At 39.7% G+C, this 22982-nt stretch overlaps 2 protein-coding genes across 8 annotated transcripts in view; both read left to right on the forward strand.

Annotated features, from left to right (window-relative positions):
- The window catches only part of LOC137111677 (leucine-rich repeat-containing protein 49), a 35900-nt gene extending 31284 nt beyond the window's left edge, over window positions 1-4616 (forward strand). For all 7 annotated transcript variants that reach the window (XM_067495114.1, XM_067495112.1, XM_067495117.1 and 4 more), the window contains one exon: window positions 994-4616. In XM_067495114.1, the coding sequence (XP_067351215.1) occupies window positions 994-1209 (216 nt within the window). In that variant the 3' untranslated portion in view covers window positions 1210-4616. The remainder of the gene's footprint in view (window positions 1-993) is intronic.
- Window positions 4617-7383: 2767 nt separating this feature from the next.
- The window catches only part of LOC137111645 (thrombospondin type-1 domain-containing protein 4-like), a 35804-nt gene continuing 20205 nt past the window's right edge, over window positions 7384-22982 (forward strand). The window contains exons 1-7 of the mRNA XM_067495109.1: window positions 7384-7725; window positions 8381-8421; window positions 8567-8633; window positions 9793-10106; window positions 11199-11631; window positions 12574-12676; window positions 14015-14151. Of these exons, the coding sequence (XP_067351210.1) occupies window positions 8393-8421; window positions 8567-8633; window positions 9793-10106; window positions 11199-11631; window positions 12574-12676; window positions 14015-14151 (1083 nt within the window). The 5' untranslated portion in view covers window positions 7384-7725; window positions 8381-8392. The remainder of the gene's footprint in view (window positions 7726-8380; window positions 8422-8566; window positions 8634-9792; window positions 10107-11198; window positions 11632-12573; window positions 12677-14014; window positions 14152-22982) is intronic.

Genomic DNA, 22982 nt, shown 5'->3' on the forward strand with positions numbered 1-22982 from the left:
ATACGATGGAGCTTGTATTCATAGTCAACCAGCTTTTCCAGAGTTCCCCCTGATGACATCATCTGATGATGAAAAAGTTTTTCAGTTAGAAGCGGAGGAATATTTTATTATAGTGAAGTCATAGGGACGTTTGAAAGCATTAATGTACCTTAACTAAAGCCATAGAGAGCAAGTTGAAAAATAGTAAAGTCACCCTTTAAACCGTTAGTCACTCTTCATTTCTGCAATAATAAATACATGGGATTAAGAATAAGAGTCCTTTCAACCACTACTTTAAAAAGGTTAAAGTAGTGTATCACAGTGTATTAGCTACTTTGACTTCAGAAAGTTTCACGTTTCACTCATGGAGTTGTGACTCAATTTTATTTAAATTAAAACTAAACTTCATCTACAGAGAGTGGGAGAGGTTGTGTTCGTGCTTATCAGAAACCGCAGTGTTTTGTTGGCACCTGTTTTTGTGAACATTTACTTTTGGAATGACCTGCACTTGCATGTTTTTATCAATTGCTAAGATGTGTTTAAGGAAAGTGGAAAATTTGTTGATCTTTATCATTATCTTCTTAAAACGTCTCTTGAAAATGTGTTACCACATTTCCAATGGTTTCAAGCATTTGTAACCCTTTTGTGAAAACAGTTAACACTAATGTCATCCAAAAAGTCCAAACTCTTATGGGTTAGATTTATCAAACAAAAGGAAAACACCAGCTGATAGATATTACTTGCAAAATTACCGTATTAATCTATAATCTACATGCGTGTAACTCCCTGTGAGCAACCCCATAAGCAAAATCAGTCTTTACTGTATTTATATGTTAAAGGATCAAAGACAAGAGAAGACCTCAAGTGTCCTGTGGTCACCACACATAACTTTAATTTGAATTCTTTTAGGTATATTTTTCTTTATTTTTCACAGTGTTTTTTTTAGTATTTAACCATTTCGCAATGGACTACTCAGACAAAATCAACATTATTCTTCCTCTCTTTTTCTCAAAGGAGGGCAGTGTGGAGTCATCACAGCGTGCTGCCATGATAGAGCAGTACCTCCAGGAGTTGGTCCGGAGGGCATCAGACACAAATCTAAAGGGTGAGGCTCTTCACAAGCTCTGGCCCTCTATGTTTGCAGAGATGGTGAGAGACTGTGTGTTGGAGATGAGGGACAGAGCTGCCTTCCGCCAAGCCAGCCTTGCAAAGCTCACAGAGACCAAGTGAAGAGGACGAAAGGTTCCCTCTTAGGCCACGCACACATGGACATAATTTTCACAAGGACATCTAGTGCTTAATCTTAGTCTCCATCTCTATCACGTCATCACTCAGTGACCATAGATTGTTATATTCAAATGCTACATATGCTGCTTTGGCCAATTGCTGCAATATGTCGACGATGCCACTATATTGGAGAGGGCGAGACTGGCCTGTAGTTTTTCTGGATAAGAAGCACTATTAGGTTTAAATTTGTTAACCTGTTTCGATAATTTGTTTTCTATAAAATGGTGGTTGATCTAAGTTTAGTACAAAAAGCGTTTTGTCTGCACTAAAAATTGTAATAGTTTGGCTGCAAAACAGTTAAGAGAGGTGTGCGTGTCATCGGAGGATTGCATGAACTCTTTTACTTACAAGGTATAAAACAATTATGAAATGGAAACATAAAAACTCATGTTTGTCAAGCATGGATTTGACCTATTTAGAGGGTGTTGGGTGCAGCAAAACCCTTGGCATATAACCAGTCCTCAATGGATTGTGTTGTTGAAATCAAACAAACTATTATATAGAGGAAATATGTGCTGTTACTTTTGATGAATGTGGTGTATTTCAGCAAATTTTATTAACATATTTAGTTTTTTTAAATAATAAAGTATTTGGGGTAAAATGTACAACAATCAGTCAACAGTCAACTCAAAAACTGTCAACTTTCCAAGGTTGCTAATCCAATTTCTCAAATGCTGTGATAAATGTTACAGTTCTGACTGGTTTTAAAGCTAAAGTGGTGAATCTAACCACTTTAGCAAATTGTTGCATCTTTCATTCCCTAAACTTTTATTAGAAATATAAAAATGTGAATAAAATCATGTAAATACGCCACCTTCGCCAAAACTAATCTCCTCCATAAAAACTGCATAAATTGTCTTTTTTTTCCTTCTGTTGATGACTACTTGGATACCAAAGATTTTGCTTCATGAATAATAAATAAACATGCGGACAATGAACCTCTGCGGCGACCCTGAACTCACGGGGTAAGCCGAAAGGACTAAACAAACAAACAAACAAATAGTAATAATAATAAAGAAACATTATTGACTAGGAGAACAAAGAGTGGGTGGTGTCACAGCACCCACTCAATAGGTGAAATCCATGCTTGACAAACATGTGCTTTTATGATTCCTTTTGAAATTTGTTTTCTACTATGTAGGTAATTTAGTTCATGCAATCCACTAATGATAAGCACACCACTCTTAAGTGTTTAGTAGCCAAACTAACCAGTAGCCAAACCTTCCTGACAGTTTCAACCTAAAAACTGAGAAATTATAACCTTGCAAAAGTAGAATTCATGGCAGAGCCACTGTATTGGATTGCATTAAATTGAACAGGGGGTCATACGTAATAATGTCTTTTATCCAGCTGTAGTTGTAGCTTAGTTGGTGAGGCAGTTGTCCCGGTACCACAGGCTCAGTGGTTCCATTCCCGGTCCCTCCTGGCTATGTGTCGAATTGTCCGTGGGCAAGACACTGAACCCCAAGTTGCTCCCGGTGGGCCAGGTGAGCACCTGACCACTGCCATTGGTGTGTGAGTGTCAGTGTTAATGGGTGAATGAGAAGCAACATTGAAAAGCGCTTTGGATAAAAGCCCTATATAAGCAGCCATTTACCATTTACCATCCAGAAAACCAAAGCTCGTTGACATAAGTTCCAGCGGGCAAGGTGTCATCGACGTATATTGTATTTGTGCTAGTGACTTTATCAATTATAAAATATTTGGAAACTAAGGAGTGCATTTCCCCAAAGTATGGGGAGATATTTCTTAAGGTGGATGTAGACTTTTTTTTAAAGATGTCTAAACAAATTCTCTTGACAAAGGTGTCTTGAGTGAATGTAGATTTTCACTGAAAACACATTGATTATTCAGTGCTTAGGGGCTGTAATAAACTTGATGGAAGTTAAAGGCACTCATGGTGCTTTGCGGTCCCTGTGGAGTGTCCTCTGCACTTTAAAAAGCTATCTGTTTGTCCCCTCTTCACTATTACAGTCATCAACTGAAAATGACTAGTGTCTCTTTAGTTGAGACTAGAATGATTTTTCTGTGTCTTAAATCTTGTTTCACGCATCACTTACTCACTTTCTCCTGCCTGATGTAAAAAGAAGGACTCAAACAAGGACAAGGACTTTTCTTTGTTTACCACTGATTTTCAGAATTGTACTTAGTATTAAAGAATTCTGTATTAACACTCAGTTTGTGAACATGGTGTGCATGATTGTTTTCTGGACACTGGACATCACTGCATGGTCTCAGGATCACTTCCAGAAATCACTGTCTGTGAACCCAGTGCGCTGTTAGTTAAAGCTGTATCATGCGAAGAAGAAGCCATATGTGAACACAGACCAGTCAGTTCAAATGGATAAAGCATCCAGCCATTCCTATATACTGCATGAGTCTACCGCCAACATATTTATTTTTATTCTCAATTATATCTCATATGGTTCCTCTTCTAGTCATTTTGAAGCACAACATTATCCCCACCTTATAAACCAATGGTCTCCCATGAGACAGGGACTGTTTTTGTGTGTGTCATGAGGTCCTGAAACTATAGTGCAATGTCTTACTGGAATGTCCCTAAAGGCACCAGTTCCTTGTCACCTGTTCGTGCATTCCTCACTCAGACCATCTTACAAGTTTTTACTCCTTATTTAATGAGGCCTGTCAGTAGAGATTACAGAACCAGGAGTCGCTGCAGGTCGATGCAGTGGTAAACAGCTCCACGTACACATGCGAACAGAGTTGACAGGTAATGCTGTCCAGTGTCATCCACTCCACTGGAGATACGTGCTTTGCTCAAGGGTATCTGATTCAAAAAAGACGACCTCAGGTTGTATGTTAAATGAGTCTCTCAGCATTTTTGCAATCACTGAATGTTGATGTCAATCTTAAGCATGCAGGTGTTAGACTGTCTTTTGAAAGTTTGTTCCAAACAAGGAATTTGTAATTTTACAAAGCTACAAAGATAGCCAGTCTATCTCAGAGAGACTACACAGACAGACAAACAATCACACTCTCATTCACACCTATGGGCAATTTAGAGTTCACTGTTTAACCTAACATGCATGTCTATGGACTGTGGGAAGAAACGAGTACATGGGGAAAACCTACACAAGCATGGGGAGAGCATGCAAATGCTACACAGAAAGGCAGCACCTGTATCAGGATGTGTACCAGGGACTTTTTAGCTGTGCGGCAGCAGTGCCAATACCTACCCATAAACAATCTGTAACCCAAATTAAATGTAATATTTGTTTTGTCATTATTTGTTAAGACCTTGATCACTGTCAGTGTATAATAACCAGTTCCACTATCTTAGCACTGCTACACATAGAGCTTCAATGAAATGATGATGTCCGTAGTCCCCATCCACTTATCCACCCAACCTGTTTGTCCAGAACAAGGTATTTATATTCTTTGAACTTTGCCCTGAAGATACCTTCAGGCCAACTATCAGTGTTTTATAGAAGAAGGCCAAAAACCAAATATTGACTTTGACATTGTTTGATGCTAATGCTAAATGGGGCAACATGCTTCTGGTTGGAATAAACCCAATTATTACTATTCCATCCACATGCTTAGTTTTGTGGATTATAATGAACAGTTTAGTTTCTGTTGACTGATCTTCGGTTATAAACCTCGTCCCAATCTAGTAATACTATAATAATGTACTACAACGAGAGGCAATAGATTTCAGACTCTGTATACTGTAGTTTTGACCAAAAAATGTTTTACTTTATACAACCCCAATACAAAAAGGGAAAGATTTGAAATGTAAATCAAAACACAATGCAATGATTTGCAAATCTCATCAAGCTATATTTTATTCACGATAGAACACAACACATATTAGATGTTGAAACTAAAACATTTTACCATTTCATGGAGAATATGAGCTCATTTTGAATTTGATGGTAGCAACATGTCAAAACGTTGGAACAGGTTGAAAAAGGTTGAAAAACTAATTGCCACAAATCAAAAACAAAAGGAGGAGCATTTGACAGCTTGACAACAAGTCAGTAACACGACTGGATATAAAAGGAGCATTTCAGAGAGGCAGAGCCTCTGGAATGTATAGATGAGCCGAGGTTCACCAATCTGCATCTAAAAATTGTAGAACAATTTCAAAAAAAAATTTCTTCAATGTAAAATTGTGGAGACTTTGAAGATCCCACCATCTACAGTAAATAATATCATCAAAAGATTAGGAGAATCAGAACCAGAAATGCTGCTGTGGTCTCTGGGCTAGAAACCTGCATCAGACAAGAATGGAACAACATTCCTCTCCTAAAATCCAGCAACTGGTCTCCTCACTTCCCAGACATTTACAGACAGTTGATAAAGAAGAGGGGATGCTGCACAATGGTTAACATCACCTTATTCCAACTTATTTGAGATGTGTTGCTGCCATCAAATTCAAATTGAGCTACTATTTTCCATGAAATGGTAAAATGTCTCAGTTGCAATATCTGATATGTTGTTTATGTTCTATTGTGAATAAAATATGGGTTTTTGAGATTTGCATTTTCAGATCATTGCATTTTGTTTTTATTTACGTTTTAAATATGTTCCTCTTTTTTGGAATTGGGGTTGTAGTGTTTTGCTTCCTGAGGTAGAACAAGCTCTTCCACGTACAAGCTGTTAGCTCTTTTAAAATCAAATTATAAACTTTTAACTTTATCACTGACTTTGTGCTTTGTTTTAGAGCCTTCATCACTCTTTTAACATTTAAAATTGCTATTTACTAACTGAAATCTCTCAGGTAAAAGTTTCAGATGATAAATCCAAGCAGTGTTTTCGGTCTTGTCATAACAGCATCAGTATAGACCTCAGTTGTCAACATACAGTACAAATATCAGCCAAAAAAAATGAGCTCAGGTGATGAAAACAAAATTGTGTGGTAATTTTGCACTCCTGTCAATGATCTATCATTTTAAGGATGCACATAATTAAAATAATATTCTTATAAGTTGGTTAAATACTTCCTTTCATTTCATAACCTCATTCATAATCCAAAGAACATGCCTGAATGAGTTTCATTCTTCTGTAAGTAACAAAATAATATTTTTACAACATTCATCTACACGTAGAAGAGTAATAGTTCAAGGATTGTATAGCAAGAGAGGCAATATTACTAATACTGACTTACTAAGACAACAAGGTCATGCAAAATTATCTAGACTATATGAGTTTGGCTGCATGAGAAGAAATAAATTGCAGGTTGCAGTGTTGATGATTTCGATGGTCTGATAGACTTTTATGTAGTCTGGAGACATGGCTGCCAACTCGTTTCTCTTCACCGAACCATCTACTACTTTCTCCTGAAATCAACCACACTGTTTATTGTAGGTGTGCACTGCAAAAAGAAACCATTTGAAACTGGAATTTCACAAGAATTTTCTGTTGAGTTACATCAAAACAGGATATCACAAATATGATATTTTCTGCTGAATCAACCAACTTCAATAACTACTGTGAAACTGATTTATCCATGTCATCCAGAAGGGGCTCAATAGAACTACTTTTAAGATGAATATACTTTTTACTGAAAGCAAAGTTATATTATTGTTCATATAAATGCCACCGTTTATATTCCACATGATCTGAAAATTGCACTCAAAGTTACATACTATACGATGCTGTAGTCCATGGAGTACTGGGTGGGATTTGACATTTGAACACTTCATGATTCAAATAATTGTTTTTCAACACTCAACACTTTTCTTCTGCACAGTATCTGCATGGCAAGTTACAATAGGTGCATATGATGTGATTTCGCTCTGTATCCCTGTTATAATTTTGTCTACTAGTCTAATGTTGATTTGTTATTGTTGATTCTACTGGTAGCAATGTAAATGCTGAGCGTGGCCCATCGTGGGTGCAGCTTTGGCTTCACCTTAGATAATAAATGAGATCACTAACTTGCCTGTGGCTGTAATTTGGGAATTTCACTGTGAGGGACATAGACACAGAGGGACACAGACAAACGGGATGAGTGTAAAATGGTTGCGCTCTCACTCTTCTGGCTCTTTTCCAAATCCCGGCGCGCCACTCTCGCAGTGGGAAAACGATAGGCACACTTACGTATTTATACGACACACACACACACACACACACACACATAGTAGTAACTGCGGCAGGGGGCGCAGCAGAGGTTGTTTTCAATGCCGTGTTGGTTTCCAACTGTCTGTCTACTGTACCGGTCCTTGTGCGTAAAGGCAGAGCCGCTGGTGTCACCGCGTCAACCAAAGTATGGAGTTTCTACTGTGAAAGGATCTAACGCACAACCCCGGATATGAATTCTCTGATCCACGCGCCTTTCCCACAAGATTCTGATTTCAAGTTTCGACAATGAGGATACATGCGCTTGGAGACGGATCTGTGAACGCTCCAGTGTAGGCATATATTGGTTAGAAAGTACAAAGATAGAAAGTGAAGTAGCAAATACTTCACCTACCCCTCCTCTGCAACCTACAGGTAAGTTGGTAATATAATATGTGAGCTGTTATACTGCACTGTTTCACTGCAACAACCATACTGCTACTAGTGAAAATACCTTTATTAGTCCTGTTATTGAATTTTCTCCAATGTGTCGTCTATAGACAGTTATGTTCATAGTGCAGTGTAACATGTAACTTCAATGGTACTTCGTTGTATTACTTAAAGTCTACAGGGCAAAAGGTGCAAAGTAGGGCTGAGTTGTATGGTCTGCCGTCGTCAGGCCTCCTGTCTATAGACGGGGGGGGGGGGGGGGGGGGGTCAACACACATGGTTAAGTGGGTATATTGGGTGGGTTATTAATTTTTTCCCCCAGCCAGTGTCTAGAGGGGTTAGCAGATAGAGCCCTGTGGCAAATGATAAAGTAGCAGGATTTCGAGATTTAAGAGATCAACAGAACTGATAGTATGTCAGTATAATTTGTATTTATAAGATTGTTCGCCATTTGTTGCCCAAAGAATTTATGCAAGACAAAATTCTTAAGTATATGTAGATGTCTAGTGATCAGCCATAGTGTAGGTAAAGTTTTAGCCTCCAGTACCTCTGGATTGTGGCCAGACACATCAGTTGTGTTGCAAATGCCAGTACCACTGAATAGGTTTATGCTAATGTGAAGCTCTTGTCTGTCTCAAAGAATCCTGGAGCTATGCACAAAGCCTGTGTCTGGATTGTCAGGTATTGTAAGCATGACAATTATGTATATGTTTGTAATATTTCATGTTTAACATAGCATGCAATAGCATCAGAAAATTGCTATTTATAATCCAACAATGCAATGTGAGTAGCATCACCAGTAATCACTTCTGTGTGTTGTCTCTAGAGTCTCTGTGCTGCTGTTGCTTTGGTCAGACTCTCTGGACTGCCAACACACAACAGACCACAGGAAGGTGAGCAGGTGGTGCCCCTGGAAAAAAACAATAAATCTGTTTTCTAACTATGATAGTTTTGGGAAGTTTTCTTGCTCTTTGTGCTTTATCTGGCACAAGAGAGTGAAATGTTTGCCTCCAAAGATGGCATATAGGATTGTTTCTTGTTAGCATAGCTAAATGCCATCTAAGGACATTCATTCCCCCTTCTTCTGCCCCAGTTTGTATAGACAGTGAGAATTCCCAAGGGAAACCTAATCGGGGTGCTAGTGTGTTAGAATGTAGAGTAAAAAGTGTTGAGTGCAGCACAACTTAGGGCTTATGTCTACTGTCAGCAATCACCTCTTGAACTCTAAAGGCACATGGAAGGAAACTTGTGGATGCACCAGGTGTATGAAGCTGACTGACCAATCCACTCTCCAATCAGTTTGTGAGGAGCTGGTGCAAGTCAGCCCCATGTGTTCCCACTGGGTTAGCAGCTTTGTGACCCGCAGCTGACCTGGGAGATGACAGTAGTGTTGAGTTACAAAGGCTGAAGCAGGACAGAGGTGGTAGAGGGAGGCCTGAGGTCTCTCAATAGCTACACGGGCTGATTGACGGCAGAAGAGCTCCCTGCCAACTCTCCATACTGCTTCTGTATTCTCTTTCAATCCGCTAAAAGTCAAAAGCCGCTGAGCTTTTACTACAGCCATGTGTTTGCCCAGAGAGGTTACTATGAATGGAGACAAAGTGCTTCTTAAAGAGCAGGATTTCCACGCTGCTTTACAGATAAAGCCCTCTTGGCACAAGACTCCTGCTGGCAGATTCCTCAAACAGAGAGTACAGTGAACGCTGCTAATATGTCCTTGGCAGAGTTGCACAGAGGGATAGAGTCAACAGTGAGAAATGCAGGTAGTCAATAGGCCACTAACAGACACCCACTAATCAGCCAAATCAGGCCTTTATTACTGTGAACAGAGGTTTGCTTTATAAACAGTGGTGGGAGACGGAGAAGCAGGGCAGTCATGTTGATGAGATGAGGTCACTGACTTGTGCTTTTATACAAGGCCATGATCTGAGGAGATTAAAGTCTCATTGATGTAGACTTTCCATCAGGCTTTGGCATCCACAATCTCGTGTCACTGCTCTAATTCTGTGCGCTTCTGGTGTGGCTAATCATGCTTGTTTCGTCTCCATACAGGTTCCTCAGAGGGCAGAGTCCAATCAAGAGTTTAGGTCAGAGCGTGGAGAAATTCATGGTTCCTGGGGAGCCTGGGGGGCTTGGTCAGTCTGCTCCCGGACCTGTGGAAAAGGGGTACAAGAACAGAGCAGGCCCTGCCTGCCTGTTTACAGTCCGTCCCAATACCCCTCCAGACGAGGTGGTGTTCACCCCCAGCAACCAGTACATGTCATCTCAGCATTGCGGCCAGCAGTTCCTCTGCACCATGACACAGGCAGACATTCCAACATCAGTCGTGGTGAGCTGAGAAAGGAGGCCCGACCTGGTGGACGGAGGTACTATATTGGGTTTAATGAAATCAAACCACTGTGCTTTTAGCTTGAATAGAGGAGGTGTTTTGATACAGATATGACTTAAAGAAAAGTAAAAGTGTAAATGAATGGATAAAAATTATAGGAGCAGAGTAATAATGGCTGCGATAGAGAATTGATCAGTGCATAATAATCCCTTGTATGAACTAATGAATTAAAATGGTGTATGAACTAAATTTATACTAATGTATACAATTTGGAAAGATTTTTTTTTTTCATTACACTGCACTTTTTGACTTACCGTGTTTAATTGCAAAAGTATTCAGTTCGATCCTGACCCTAAGATCCTCTGTTGGCATTTGGCATTCCAACACCCGTCTGATGTTTTTTTCTCTTATACAGTATTTGTTACTTACTCTCACAGAAGATGCTCTAGTAGGAGTGATCAAATTTGTATTTTTATATGAAATCTCTTCAATTCACACATCTCCTCAATGAAGCTCAGGGTTACATATTGAAGCCCTCTCAATTATGCCAAAAATCCATGTCTGTATCTTTTGCAATGCGTTTCATTTTGCTTTTCTTCACTATTGCAGCTCTTTGTTGAAATCTGTGTATGACTGTGCTGCCTGTTGAGCATCCTGGCCTAAAAGTGACTCTCTGGAGCCATCAATGGGGGCAATCTGACTACCCTCCATGGATGGTGTCAAAGGCTCGGCTTGGCTTGGCAGCTTTGTGACCTCCTTCCTGCTGTGCTTGCCTTTAAACAAATAGCACTGACAGCTGAGTAATAGGGGGTTGTTTGAGTTAGAATCTAAGGAGCCAATTAATGACAAAAGCTCCATGAATTCTGCTACTGGGATCCTGGTGATTCCAGAACTTCCTGTTTGGTTAAAGTCCCTTAACATTGTCCTCAGTCTAAGGAGACATTTTGCTTAAACATTCCGATTAAAACATATTGATCTAAATATACTCGAAGGCCTCTGTTGGATGTAAACTTTATTTTCTCTAGTTGAACAGACAACAGGTAGTTAGATGCATTTTTATGCTACAGTAGTTAGCAAGGACATATAGATCTTGAGATGGAGGTGAAAGTGTAAGTTTTTGTTTCCTCAGGAGAGTCACAAATATCATCCCAGGGAGATATGGCTACGGGAGAGGTCCTTACATTGCTCCGTTAGAGATGGACACAGGGCAGGGCCCAAAGACGACTCACCCCCAGAGACAGAGACGCTCTCCTGCTGCTGATGCCCACCACATCACCACTAGAGGACACAGTGCCCCCAGGCTTAACAACCTTGATCTCTCTAAGAAAAACCCACTTTACAGCCGACCCTACAAGCAGGCCAGGACGCAGCAGCCCACAAATAACCACATCTGGGCCCCCCTCTACCAACCCGGTTCAGCCAACCAGCCGGAGGTCCAACAGGAGCGACAGCCAGGAAGCCAGTCCTCTGGACCCCATCAACATAAGGAGAGACCCTACAATCCTTTACCTACTTCTTTTTGTACAGGGGAGCATACTCACTACAGGATCTGCAGCAGTAATGTACGCAGCTTTCGGTTGAGTATTACCATTACCATAGACATTTATCATTCAAGCATAGCTTAGTTTGGTCTCGTACAACTGATCACATCTTGCTAGCTCAGTTTTGCTGCGGGACCTAAAAGAATCAATTTCAGGCCCATCAGATTCTACCCTACACACACCTCTTTAAACTAGTCCGAAAACATATTAACATTTATTACAGGGGAGTAGCATAGATCTAGGATGTTTGTTGGTGTCTGCTATGAGAAAGTCTAACAAAAACTGGAAGGGATTCACATTTCTGAATCCTTGTATTGTGGTGGTCTAACTAGTCTTTCAGTCTATGTCTTTGGTGCACAAAGGCACACTGTCACATTAGGCTCCTGTAGGCTCCTGATTAAATAGGAACTACAGAGGTAGTCAGTAAGAAGATTTATTTACTCTGTGACTGCAGTCAGGCCAGATCAGCATAGGCAATTTCAAGCTATTCAGTACTAACACTAAACGTTTTATGGTAAAACTGTTGGTTTAAGACGCCCTAGCAGTTAACCACCAGAGGTAATGCAGACATTGCTGGACAAGCTTAGCTTATCTGAAATGGAATCCACTCTGTGCATTAAAACAAATGCAAACAGTGTCTGTTTCTGTATATTGTCTCTGGCGTGTGATGACACAGATATTCAAGCAAAGTAAAGCAGACCGGGGGCTTGTTTACATAAATGAGATACGGAGAGACAGCATGGAGGTTGGGTTTCACGGGAGAACTTTTGTAAATATTGGAATCTAACTACATTGCGCAGGAAAGAATGACCTTCAAGTGAATGGTTAAACTGTTAAAACAGGTTACTCCAGCAGTCAGTCGGTGGCACCAGAGCATGAGAAATGTGAGCTGCTGCAGTTTTACCTGTTGGACCCTGCATCTTAATGAAAATTAAGTTGTGTGTGTGTTTGGTCTGTCCTCAGATCTGTCTTCCATCCAGCAAACACATCAGGGCTGTTCAGTGTTCTTCTTACAACAACCAACCTTTCATGGGCAGACTGTACGAATGGGAACCTTTCAATGAGGGTACGTTGCATGTTAAGCTATTTTCACTTTTAGTTTGAATCAAGACTCAAGATTAACTTTGTTGTTCTCAAAATTATTATTTGTGCAGCAGCAGAGTCACACAAAGACACAGTCAATACAAAAAAAATAGATTACATAAAGGAGAGAACTTACATTTTACTACAGTGTATCCTCTGTAAATGTACTATAGTGATAGCAGAGGCTAGAAAAGTGTTTGTATCTGGCGAGTGGCTGTCTGAAGATAGAATAATACTGGACAAAGTACCGTAAATGATGAGCTAATGATGCTAGATCAAAACCTGAGGAATCACGTAAGGTATTACCAAAGTTCATAATAATGCAGTATAAATTTCAACCTTTAAAAAGCTTCATTTCACAAAATGCACAGTGGGCAGTGGACTGAAATGTTGTTCATTTTGGCTCATGGAGTAGGTCAATTTAATACAATTCAACAGTAAAGATAAAAGAATTATTCTGTAGGTGTATTTATTATGATACTTAACTTAAAACCATGAATGCGAACCACACAGTTGGCTGCGTTTCCACGGTTCCACCGTTGTGTCTTCCGGTGCCAAACCTATATGAAGGTGCGTTGTGATGTAAGGCCTTCAGTATGTCACCCATCAGATAAATAAAATTGATATAACTAGGCAACAGTCAAAACCCCTTTAGAAATTTCATTACTGTGAGAACACTATGTAAATGGAAATAACAGTCAAATTAATATCTTGCCAAAGAGATGCATATTTATAGATTGTGTTGCCATGCTGCTGCTTTGAGTGACAGGCAATGCAGATGGAAAGATGAAATAACCCCAGGTAAATCTGGATCATTTGACACTCATCTTGAACAATGCTTTGACATACTCTTGTACATCTGTTTAAAGAATACCTGGAGTTTTGGGCTTGTAGTCGATCTAATTGTTAACAAAATGGAAAGAACAGGCATCAGGATCATTTGTGGTCAATTACTGCTGTTTTTGTGCACTCGAGTAAAACAGGGAATCTCTTATTGAAAGGAAGGAGCTGATTTCCAACAAATTCCACCAAAATTAAATGTTACATTTGTGCCTGTCAAAGTACAGCCTGAGGTTAAGACTCGACGAAGCCTGTATATTGGTTGTAGTAGTATCATGGTAATACATTACAATCTTGTGCACTGAATAATGTGACCTCTCACCTTTTGAGAAATTAATTCATGTATTTCCTATGCAAAAATGATTCATTCATTTTGATTGACCTTTGTGTCGTTGTGTTGCACCCCACTGCACACTGTGGAACTAACATGTTGTCCAAATGTCTCGAGATGTATTTAATAATCACATAAATCTCCTCTCAGTTCCTGGGGGTCAGCATTGTGAACTCAACTGCCGGGCCATAGGGTTCAGGTTCTACGTGCGACAGTCAGAGAGGGTGATTGATGGGACGCCGTGTGGACAAAATGATACCTCTCTCTGTGTGGCAGGAAAGTGTACGGTAGGCCTTGTTTTTATTTCTAAAAGACAGTTATTCAGGAGAATAACTTTAGTAATGTAAGTAATGAAACTCATCATCCTCATGTTTACGCACTTCTGTGTATTTCTCAGTCCCTCCAGGCATTTGGAATGTTGTGATCTCAACAATTAATTCAATTATTCCCCCATGAGTTCTGTGTGACCTTGCAATTTAAAACATCATAAAAGCATAAATCAGTGTTTTTATTTTAGAAAAAAACGTCCTGAAATCTGGCATTTTCGGCTGCAACAATGACAAAAATGCCCGTGAAACCCCTGAGGGAATAATTAATCAACTGTTTTCAGCTCAGTCATAATGTACTTTTTTTACTACTGGCCACTACACGTCTTCATTAAGGCTGTTTGCTGCCATGCATGTATTAATCTACAAACTTAAATGATTTGACCCAGAAACCTTTTTTAGTCATAAGGTAACAGCACGTTTATGACCACCTGAAAAATACTAATCACATGTTTTGTTAGCTGAATCTTCCTCAAACATTGTTTGTCTAACATGGCATAATTCTTAGAATCTTGTGGTATATGTATATCTACTTATCAAAGTAAAATACAAGGACACAAAGGATGGACATCCATCCATGCATCATCTGTACCTGCTTATCCTATTTGCATCCCATCGGTCATCCTGAAAATATTTTAAGTTTGTATTAGACCTAATTGTCATAATTAATAAGGGGTAACTGTTTTCACCCACACTTGCATCATAAATGAGCAGATGTTGTAAATATTTCTCTCAACAATTTATTTGGATTTTCCATGCTGCACATTTGGAATATGGGTCATGAGTTATGAATTTGGCATATCTTTATCCACAGTGTGATCCTTGACCTTAAGATCTAATCTCATCCTAAACTTACGCAATAAAAGGTGTCTAATTAGTGAAGAACTCTTCACTAGTATGGCACAACCTTTGTTCACTGAAGGCAGGACGTCTGACATGGTGATGGCTGTGAGCAGCAGAGGGCAGCACAACATTAGAGTGAGTTCTTCCTTTATGATGTGGAGGAGTGAAGTAGAGGTCAGGAGAAAGCTTTTAGACCCCTTGGGCTGAATCAGGAGATCTGGAATCTCAATGTTGGGCATATTTGTACTTCTGACCCCATATTTAATACACACAATGAAAACACACCTGCAAGCTCAGAGTTGGAGAGACATAAGTCGCTTATAGCTGGCGACGTCTTTACTGTGCTGGATTCACTTGAACATTCTTTGATCAGGGTTTAACTCTTAAGAAAAATGTTGAAGTAGGAGTTTGTTTCCAGTGGGTAATGCTGACCCTGTCTATTTCCCATGCACTCTAATCCAGTGACAGTCTTTGTAATATTAAGTTGTAATTAATTTAGAGCCCTCTGATCTCTCATTTTGGCCTTGATCACATTTCTACTGTTAACACACAGGACGAGGTAATCCTTAACATGGGTAGGGTTGAATTATTGTTAATAATGGAAACTGAATTTTCATTTATAAGTGTAAATCGAGCAAAAGGCTAATTTATTTACCTTTCTTAGAGTTTGTTGGCGGATTATTTTAGGATTCAAAGCTCAGTTTTCAGAAAAGGGAGGTTTTCTCTCATCTCTTTCCCCACTGAAATTTTCTCAGCTGGCCCAGCCATTTGAACAGAAGATCCCCTTAAGCTAAAAGCCAAGAGATAATGTAAAAACATCTGGATAATTTAATTTAAATCAGAACGGCTCTCATTGCTGAAATTAAACATGATTGTAGGAATGGACAAACTTTTGGCAATTGGGGTCCGGCTCTCCCATTTAAACATAAGTGGACGCAGCAGATGCGGAATATACAGTATATATTCATCATAAGATGTGGGCTGGTCGAGGAAATAAGCAGCACAGCTTTTCATCAGCAGCAGCATGGAGCAGGAAGGAATCACAAGGAAGAAAAGAGGAGCTGGCAGCTCAAACAGATTGTTTGAAGTGTCAGTCATGATTGGTGCCTGTTTGGATCAGCTGACAGTCAGCTGGTTAGGTGCACTCTGCTTGACCTAACGTGAAACTTCAAAACATGTCAAAATATAATTTAAAACGGATCAAATATTTGCTAATCTTTTAAATGTAATAAATTCTAAATTAAATTAGCACCGTGGCATTTTGCCGTGTTGCTCACTTATAAGTCTTTTATTAAAGCGTCAAATGACTGAATGTAAATGTTTAGCCGTGCAGCTGCCGTGGCTCTATGAATTGGTGGTTTGATGGTCTGACAGTTGACCACTGTGGTTCAGCTACTGGATGGTTTGCCATTAAATGTTGCACAGACATTTATGGTTCCCATAGGATGATGATGATATGTTGGTTTATGACCAAATACCTGCGAAAATAATGAGATTTCCATCACCCTCAGCTGTACTTTGTCTTAGTGTTAACAAATTAACAAAACTTAGCATGGGGCACCGGGTAGACCAGTATAGACTGTGAACTTAAATATTAGTTGCTGTTTGCTGACATTGCCGGTGGCTAACCTGTGTGCTGTTGTTTCTGTGGCTGCTGCAGCAGACAGAGTCCGTGTGGAGTAAGTGATTTGTCTTTATGTGGCCTCGGTGGCTTCTAGCTCTGTCCAGGAGCCAAACAGCTGCTATGGTCAGTGGATAAGAAAGTACAGCAGCCAAGCCAAATCACTACGTGTGTTAAGCTGTTTCATTGGTCTTTTTGTCACATTTCTCACAAAAATGTGTTCTTTAGCCTCAACTATTTTAGTTGGTTATTTTAAAGACCAATAGCACCAAGTAAGGTACAAACTGAAAGCTATGTTGGGTGTTTGTAGATATTTTCCATAACTTACAGAAGAACACTGCAGAGATACACTATACCATTGTAAGATTTCTTACCAATTTCTAATGAGTCAGAAAAGATCAACCCCAGTGTGTCACATTATGACACGAAGGGGAACCTTGTATGTATCTACATACCTTTTTATACTCAAACCCCATTGTATTGGTGGACAGCTGGCCCTTCTTTAAAGCTCCTCTGCTAATGTAAACTGAACGAGCAAACGCTGATCTAAAGATGCTCCAGTGCTCATTTTACACAAGTACTGGCACCGTGGTATCAGTGGCTTATGTTGAACGTGTCACACGCACGTCAGATATACTTTGCTGCCACAGCAATAACGGTAGTTAAAGCACACTATGCCTTTATTCTATAGACCACAAATTATTCTGGTCAATCATTCAGTTTCCTTTAGCAGCATGTGTGTGATGATAAGCTGTTGGGGAAACAGGCTCTCTGGGACCACTACGCCATGCAGAATAAGTAAGTCCTCCTGTGTCTCCTTCAGCGTAGGCGTTGCCTCAATGCCTACAGTAGACAGATTATGATGATTATGGCAAAACAACAGTAAAAAATTAAAATAAGGAGTTTAACATTACTGTTGATAAGGTGGAGCTGATTTTAACCACTTTATGTGCTGAGATGAGGTTAACCCTTAATAATACAACAGGATTGATTAGTTTATAATATTTTTTATTAAAAAAACACATCATATTTTATAATTCAGCCACCAGGTTGTATTAATATTTTGGCTGATGGTATATTGTGCTATAGGTCTTGGTGATATACAGTGGTACAAGCTGCTAAAGAAAAAGCCATATTCCCTAAGCTAAAATCAGTTTGTTCATCTGCTCTTGTTGCTACAAGTAGGTGTTTGCGTGAAATGTCAGAACAAGACAAACTCGTGACTTGGTTACGTGATCATAATACCATTGTTATTGTAACATTCCCGATGAACCAAACCACGAAGGTCATGTGCCACGTGTGGTGATGCTACTGCTGAATGCAGAGGAAACACTCAATCATACCACACAGCCCACATTTTGTGTGGTCCCTGGTACTTCTCCCCGACACCTTTCATGCTGCATCAATAACAACCTAATGCTGCTCGTGTTACCTTTGACCCCCGGTGTCTCTGCAGGTCATCCTTTCATCCATCTCATATTTCTGAGTCTGACAGTTTGGCCTGTTAGTGAGACTCATGTCTGTCAAGTCGTACAAGCGAAACTAATGAGACAAATTGAGGTCATTTAAAAATCATACCGTATGGTTTTGGACTTCATGAGGGCATTAAAACCTTTTGAGCAGCTTTTTGAGACTTTCACTCGTACCACCTGGATTGTTGCTTAAAATAAAGTGCTTCACTACTGTACGTATATTGGCACTAGTACCTGTTCCAAACTAACTGGTTTGGATAGATTTAAGGGTTTAGTGGGTCCAAATATGTATGTATCCTATTAGAAGGACATAGCAGATTTTAGACCTGCAGTACATGTTTATGTAGTTGTTTTAGGTTTTAAAAGCCTACCAATGTTTTTTTTACTGGGTGTTAGTCATGATTTGTCCTCCCTGAGACATGAAGCGCAGGCTCCAAGCAGCAGCTTCAAAACGACTGAGTAGCACTGCATGATGATCTCAGTGTCTGAGACAAGCTCCTTACCCACTGTCCATGGACTCTGCCAACAAGAAAACTTGAATTGAAAAAAACACTGGCATGCTAACATGTTTACAGTGATAAAACTTAAACAAAATGAATGTTGGACCTGATGAAAAGTGAGGACATCACCAAAGTTAATGAATTCATCTTAAAAGTGATCATGAATATTTGGACCAAATTCACCAGTTACTGAAACCACATGCTTAACATACTTTTGCAAAATAAGTATTTATAATTCGGATTATTTCCCACCATAAATAAATGAACACAGTCTAATTTGTTTAATTGGTTGCCCTTTATCTCATTTTGGGACATTTTTTTGGTTTATATTTATGCAAAAAATTCTTACTTTGCATTCTTTTACTTCCATTTACTTTTCTGCTACAGTGCCAGTGCCTAAATGCAATGTGCTGTAGGGTGTCCTTGAATTGTGAATCTTGATAAAATGATAGTATAATAATATTATGTAATTTGTGTTAATAATTTGAGTGATACATTTTTGAAGAAATGTTGACTCTTTCTTGGGCTTCACATGTGCACATGAGTAAATTAAAAAAGCCAGTGCTGAGGGACTGGAAGCCTCTTGAATGTGGTTACTCGTTTCAGATGAACAGTGAAAGAAAGATCCCTTTATGGTGAGAATTCCTTTCAGCTGCAACTTCTCTCCCCTTTATACTAAGGAAGTACATTTGAGAAGGGTGTGTGTATTTTTAAAGGGCGATGACTGACCACACACTTATTTTCTGGCGTTGGTCGGCCCAGCTGAGGCTCAAAATCTGTCTTGCTTTGACTATTATAGTTGGTTTATACTATTTCCTCCTGCCTAGCCCAGTTAGATGGGAGATAATGATAACAGGAAAACAGGCAACAGAAAAAACTGTTATAAAAGCTAAATGTTTAATCCTTGTGGATCCTAGTGGATATTAACTGTGACACATTTTGCTTTAATACTTATGTAGCACTGCGAAAGAGCAGTGCAACATTCACCTGAAAGATTTCAGCATTGATTTAGATCTATCTGAGATAGAATGAGGTTAAATCTGACCCAGTGCAGTGTCAAGGTCCCAGCCATAGTCTCTTTCTCTGACTTGCATGTTTCCCAGAGCATGGCTTGGGCCCAAACGCATCAGACAGCAGCCTGGGCCACTCCTCACTTCTCTCCTCTGACAGCTGCATCTGTTTTATGCATTCTCCACTGTGGTGGACAGGCAGACTTGTTAAAAGGGGGATGAGTGCTCTGATATACAGCCTGCCTGGCACATGCTGGGGAGATACCTCAATCCTATCTCCGTCCCGTGAAGCCCCAGCTGCATGTTCACAGGGTGTTCCCCATCACATTAACTGCGTGCAGTTATTTAACAAACAGTAATAGATAAGTCATGTATCTGTTGTAGTATATGTAGTTTTTATAATATCAGCTCTTGAGCTTAATGAGTGAGGGTATCTGCACTCACTGCTGCCACACTGTCGTTGTTTTGTGCAAGAAACGTACAGTAGCATCTCCCTGATTCCCTTTACAAAAACCTAGTGGGAATTTTGCACTGGCTTTTACATTTTTGCTGAAAATAAGATTCATAAAAAACAGATACATACACATTTGGTTCAGCAAAACAATCTTCACAGATGAACACCACTTTTTTGACTTTTTAAACTTAAACAATGGCGGAAGAAAAGGTTTTGGGTTATAAACGAACTAGAACATCGTTGCATGAACATTTTTTTATTTCATTTAACGCACTTTTACAAAACCCTTTCGTTATACAGTGACCCCATAAAGCTGTTAATCATGAGTATAATGTCAACAAAGCTGTGAAGGTGGATTTTTAAGTAGATGAGTCTCAGTGTCTGACATGATGATGTTTAATGGTCCTGAAGTCCTCTGTAGTGTTATTCAGCCATTTGTTTGCAACAGCCATATAAAGACATGTAAAAATGCACAACTGGGGTTTTGACTGATGAATTTTATAATGTAGAATAAAACATGAAAATCACATGACCTGATGTCAACTACAGACCTTATTAAACCTGTAGGCTTTGGGGTGAGAGAACTGGACGTGCTCACTGAATAATCCTCAGATGATGTACTGTAATATAATTATTGAATTTTCGTTAATTACGTTGTCTACAGAAAAATCAGATGAGCACAGCTCAGTATCATCACAACCTCACCTTGCAGTTTGTAGTGACTTGTCAATAGTCTATTTGATTATTGACAAATCACGTCGCTCTAACTTGATCTATTAATCCACAACTTTTAGACTGGACTGACTACAGGATGACTTTGATGAAACTTTGTAGAACCAGGCAGTGATTTGTTGTTGATTACTTTAAGTGGTAATTTGCAAAAGGTAAAATGCTAAACTCAGTGAACACTCTAGAAAATGTACTTTATTGAGGGTAGATTTGGACTAGTTTGTGTTAAAGGAATAATACCAGCAACTTTCTGGCCACAAACGTACTTCTCTAACCTTTAGGCCACTGATGTGCCAAAGCACAGCCTCACAGAACTGTTATCATGGCTGTGATCTTTTAGTTTAATTTAGTTATTTTTTTTAACCCAGACCTTAACAAATCAACCTCAACAAAAAGTTGCTTTGTCTGCAATGTAAAGAAAAAAAAATTAACAACAAAACAAATATTATAATTCCCCATTAATCTGATCAGTCAATGGAATGAAGACACTGTGTCTTCTGTCTCACCTCCACAGGGAATCAAAGGTCAGGTTTAGCTGTAGAGAAGCTGCTCTGGAGCTCCTGCTTAATGAGACTTGTTACGGCACTTGTTGCTGCCAAGAGGGTTAAATATGAGAAATCCAGTTGGAAGACAGCTGAGACAAATGCTGCCCAAGAACTTGAGCTGTGAAGGAGATGACAGATTGACGTCTTTGCTTGGCCAAACTTCCTGGATCTTGATGAGCTTTGCTGTCCCCCCTACTGGGCATCACTGGCCCACATCAGCACTCTTGCTGCTTCTGCGAGACCCGTACAACCCTGGTAGGCTGGAGCCCTCTGGGTTCGAGGGTCAGACACTTGTTCTGCACCGCTACACTTCTGCTGGGCTCTGCTACAGCTCATAAAGTTTTTCTTCAGGAGACAGGGGAGTGTTTAACCTTGTAAGTGGGGCCTCCTTCAAGCTGTGAGAAAGCTAAAGTGTCTGCTTTTGATGGGATCTCCATTTGATGTGAACACAGTAGTGGTTCCTCTGTTCATATCCTGTCTTTCGGTCTGTTAATTTCCATATTTTGGATTTAGATTTTTTTATTTCATTATCATGGGGATTAATAAACATGGCTTAAACGCTTTATTTAAGACACAGAATTGAACCACTGACCCTGTAGTTCATGGATGAGTTCTTAACCCACTGAGCCATAGTTGCCCGCTTTGTAGTGGTTGTATTCTGTACTGCCTTGCTTTTCTCTTTAAGTTGTTTTCTCAAATATAAAGAATAATGTATATACAGGGATGGTTATTAATTTCAGACTTTTATGAGACATTTTCAGACTATAGTAATGTTTATATGTTACTACACAGGAATACAGGACCACAGAAATAGTAGAAGACAAGCCAGTGTTCAGCTGTGTTGAGCGTTCCTGATTGTATTCTGGCAGCTCAGCACAACAACTGCCCCTGCCCCAGCCCCTTCAGATTTGAATGTCAGCAGAAATAAAGAAAGTATTTGCACAAGCGGAACCACGCACTTTTGTTCTTGGTCTTTATTTGAATGACCACCAAAACGCCCTCCTTAGACTCTGCACAGATGAAGGAAGTTTACACCAAGCTGTAATGATGCTTTTTATCTCAACCAAATGCATTTCTCATGAAATCATGGTTTATCAGCTGTGTTGTCACAGTGGGCTGATGTGTTTATTACATGGGGTTCAGTGTGGACAGTGGACAGATGACAGATAGACAGGTACAGGGCTGATGATGTGTGACAGCTGATGTATAGTGCGTCATGTGTTGGCACACAGCAGGTCGAGTGCTGTAGTGGTGTTATGAGGGTAGAGAGCAGTGACCCTGTGTCCGGTCTCAATTTTATATTGTCGTACTTTACAGAAGGAGGTTGTATATTTAGCACCGAGCGGTCACGCAGGCCTTCTTCAGACAGACAGCTGTTGACAGTGATTGCCTGCTATCTGGGTGGCTGTCAATTGAAGAGGCAGTTGAGCACATTTTATGCCTCATCGGTTTGTTTGGAATGTCAGAGATGTGCAGCTCTCAATGTGTGGTCAGCGCTTCCTGGGCACCTGGAATTTAGGGTCACTTAAGAATAAGATAAGATACAAAAGTGTGAACATGTGTCATGTCATCATGTGTTAGTGTGTATGCTTTGTCTCTACTGTTGCTATCATATATT

This window comes from Channa argus, chromosome 2 (genome assembly GCF_033026475.1).
Source record: "Channa argus isolate prfri chromosome 2, Channa argus male v1.0, whole genome shotgun sequence".
Lineage (NCBI taxonomy): Eukaryota > Metazoa > Chordata > Actinopteri > Anabantiformes > Channidae > Channa > Channa argus.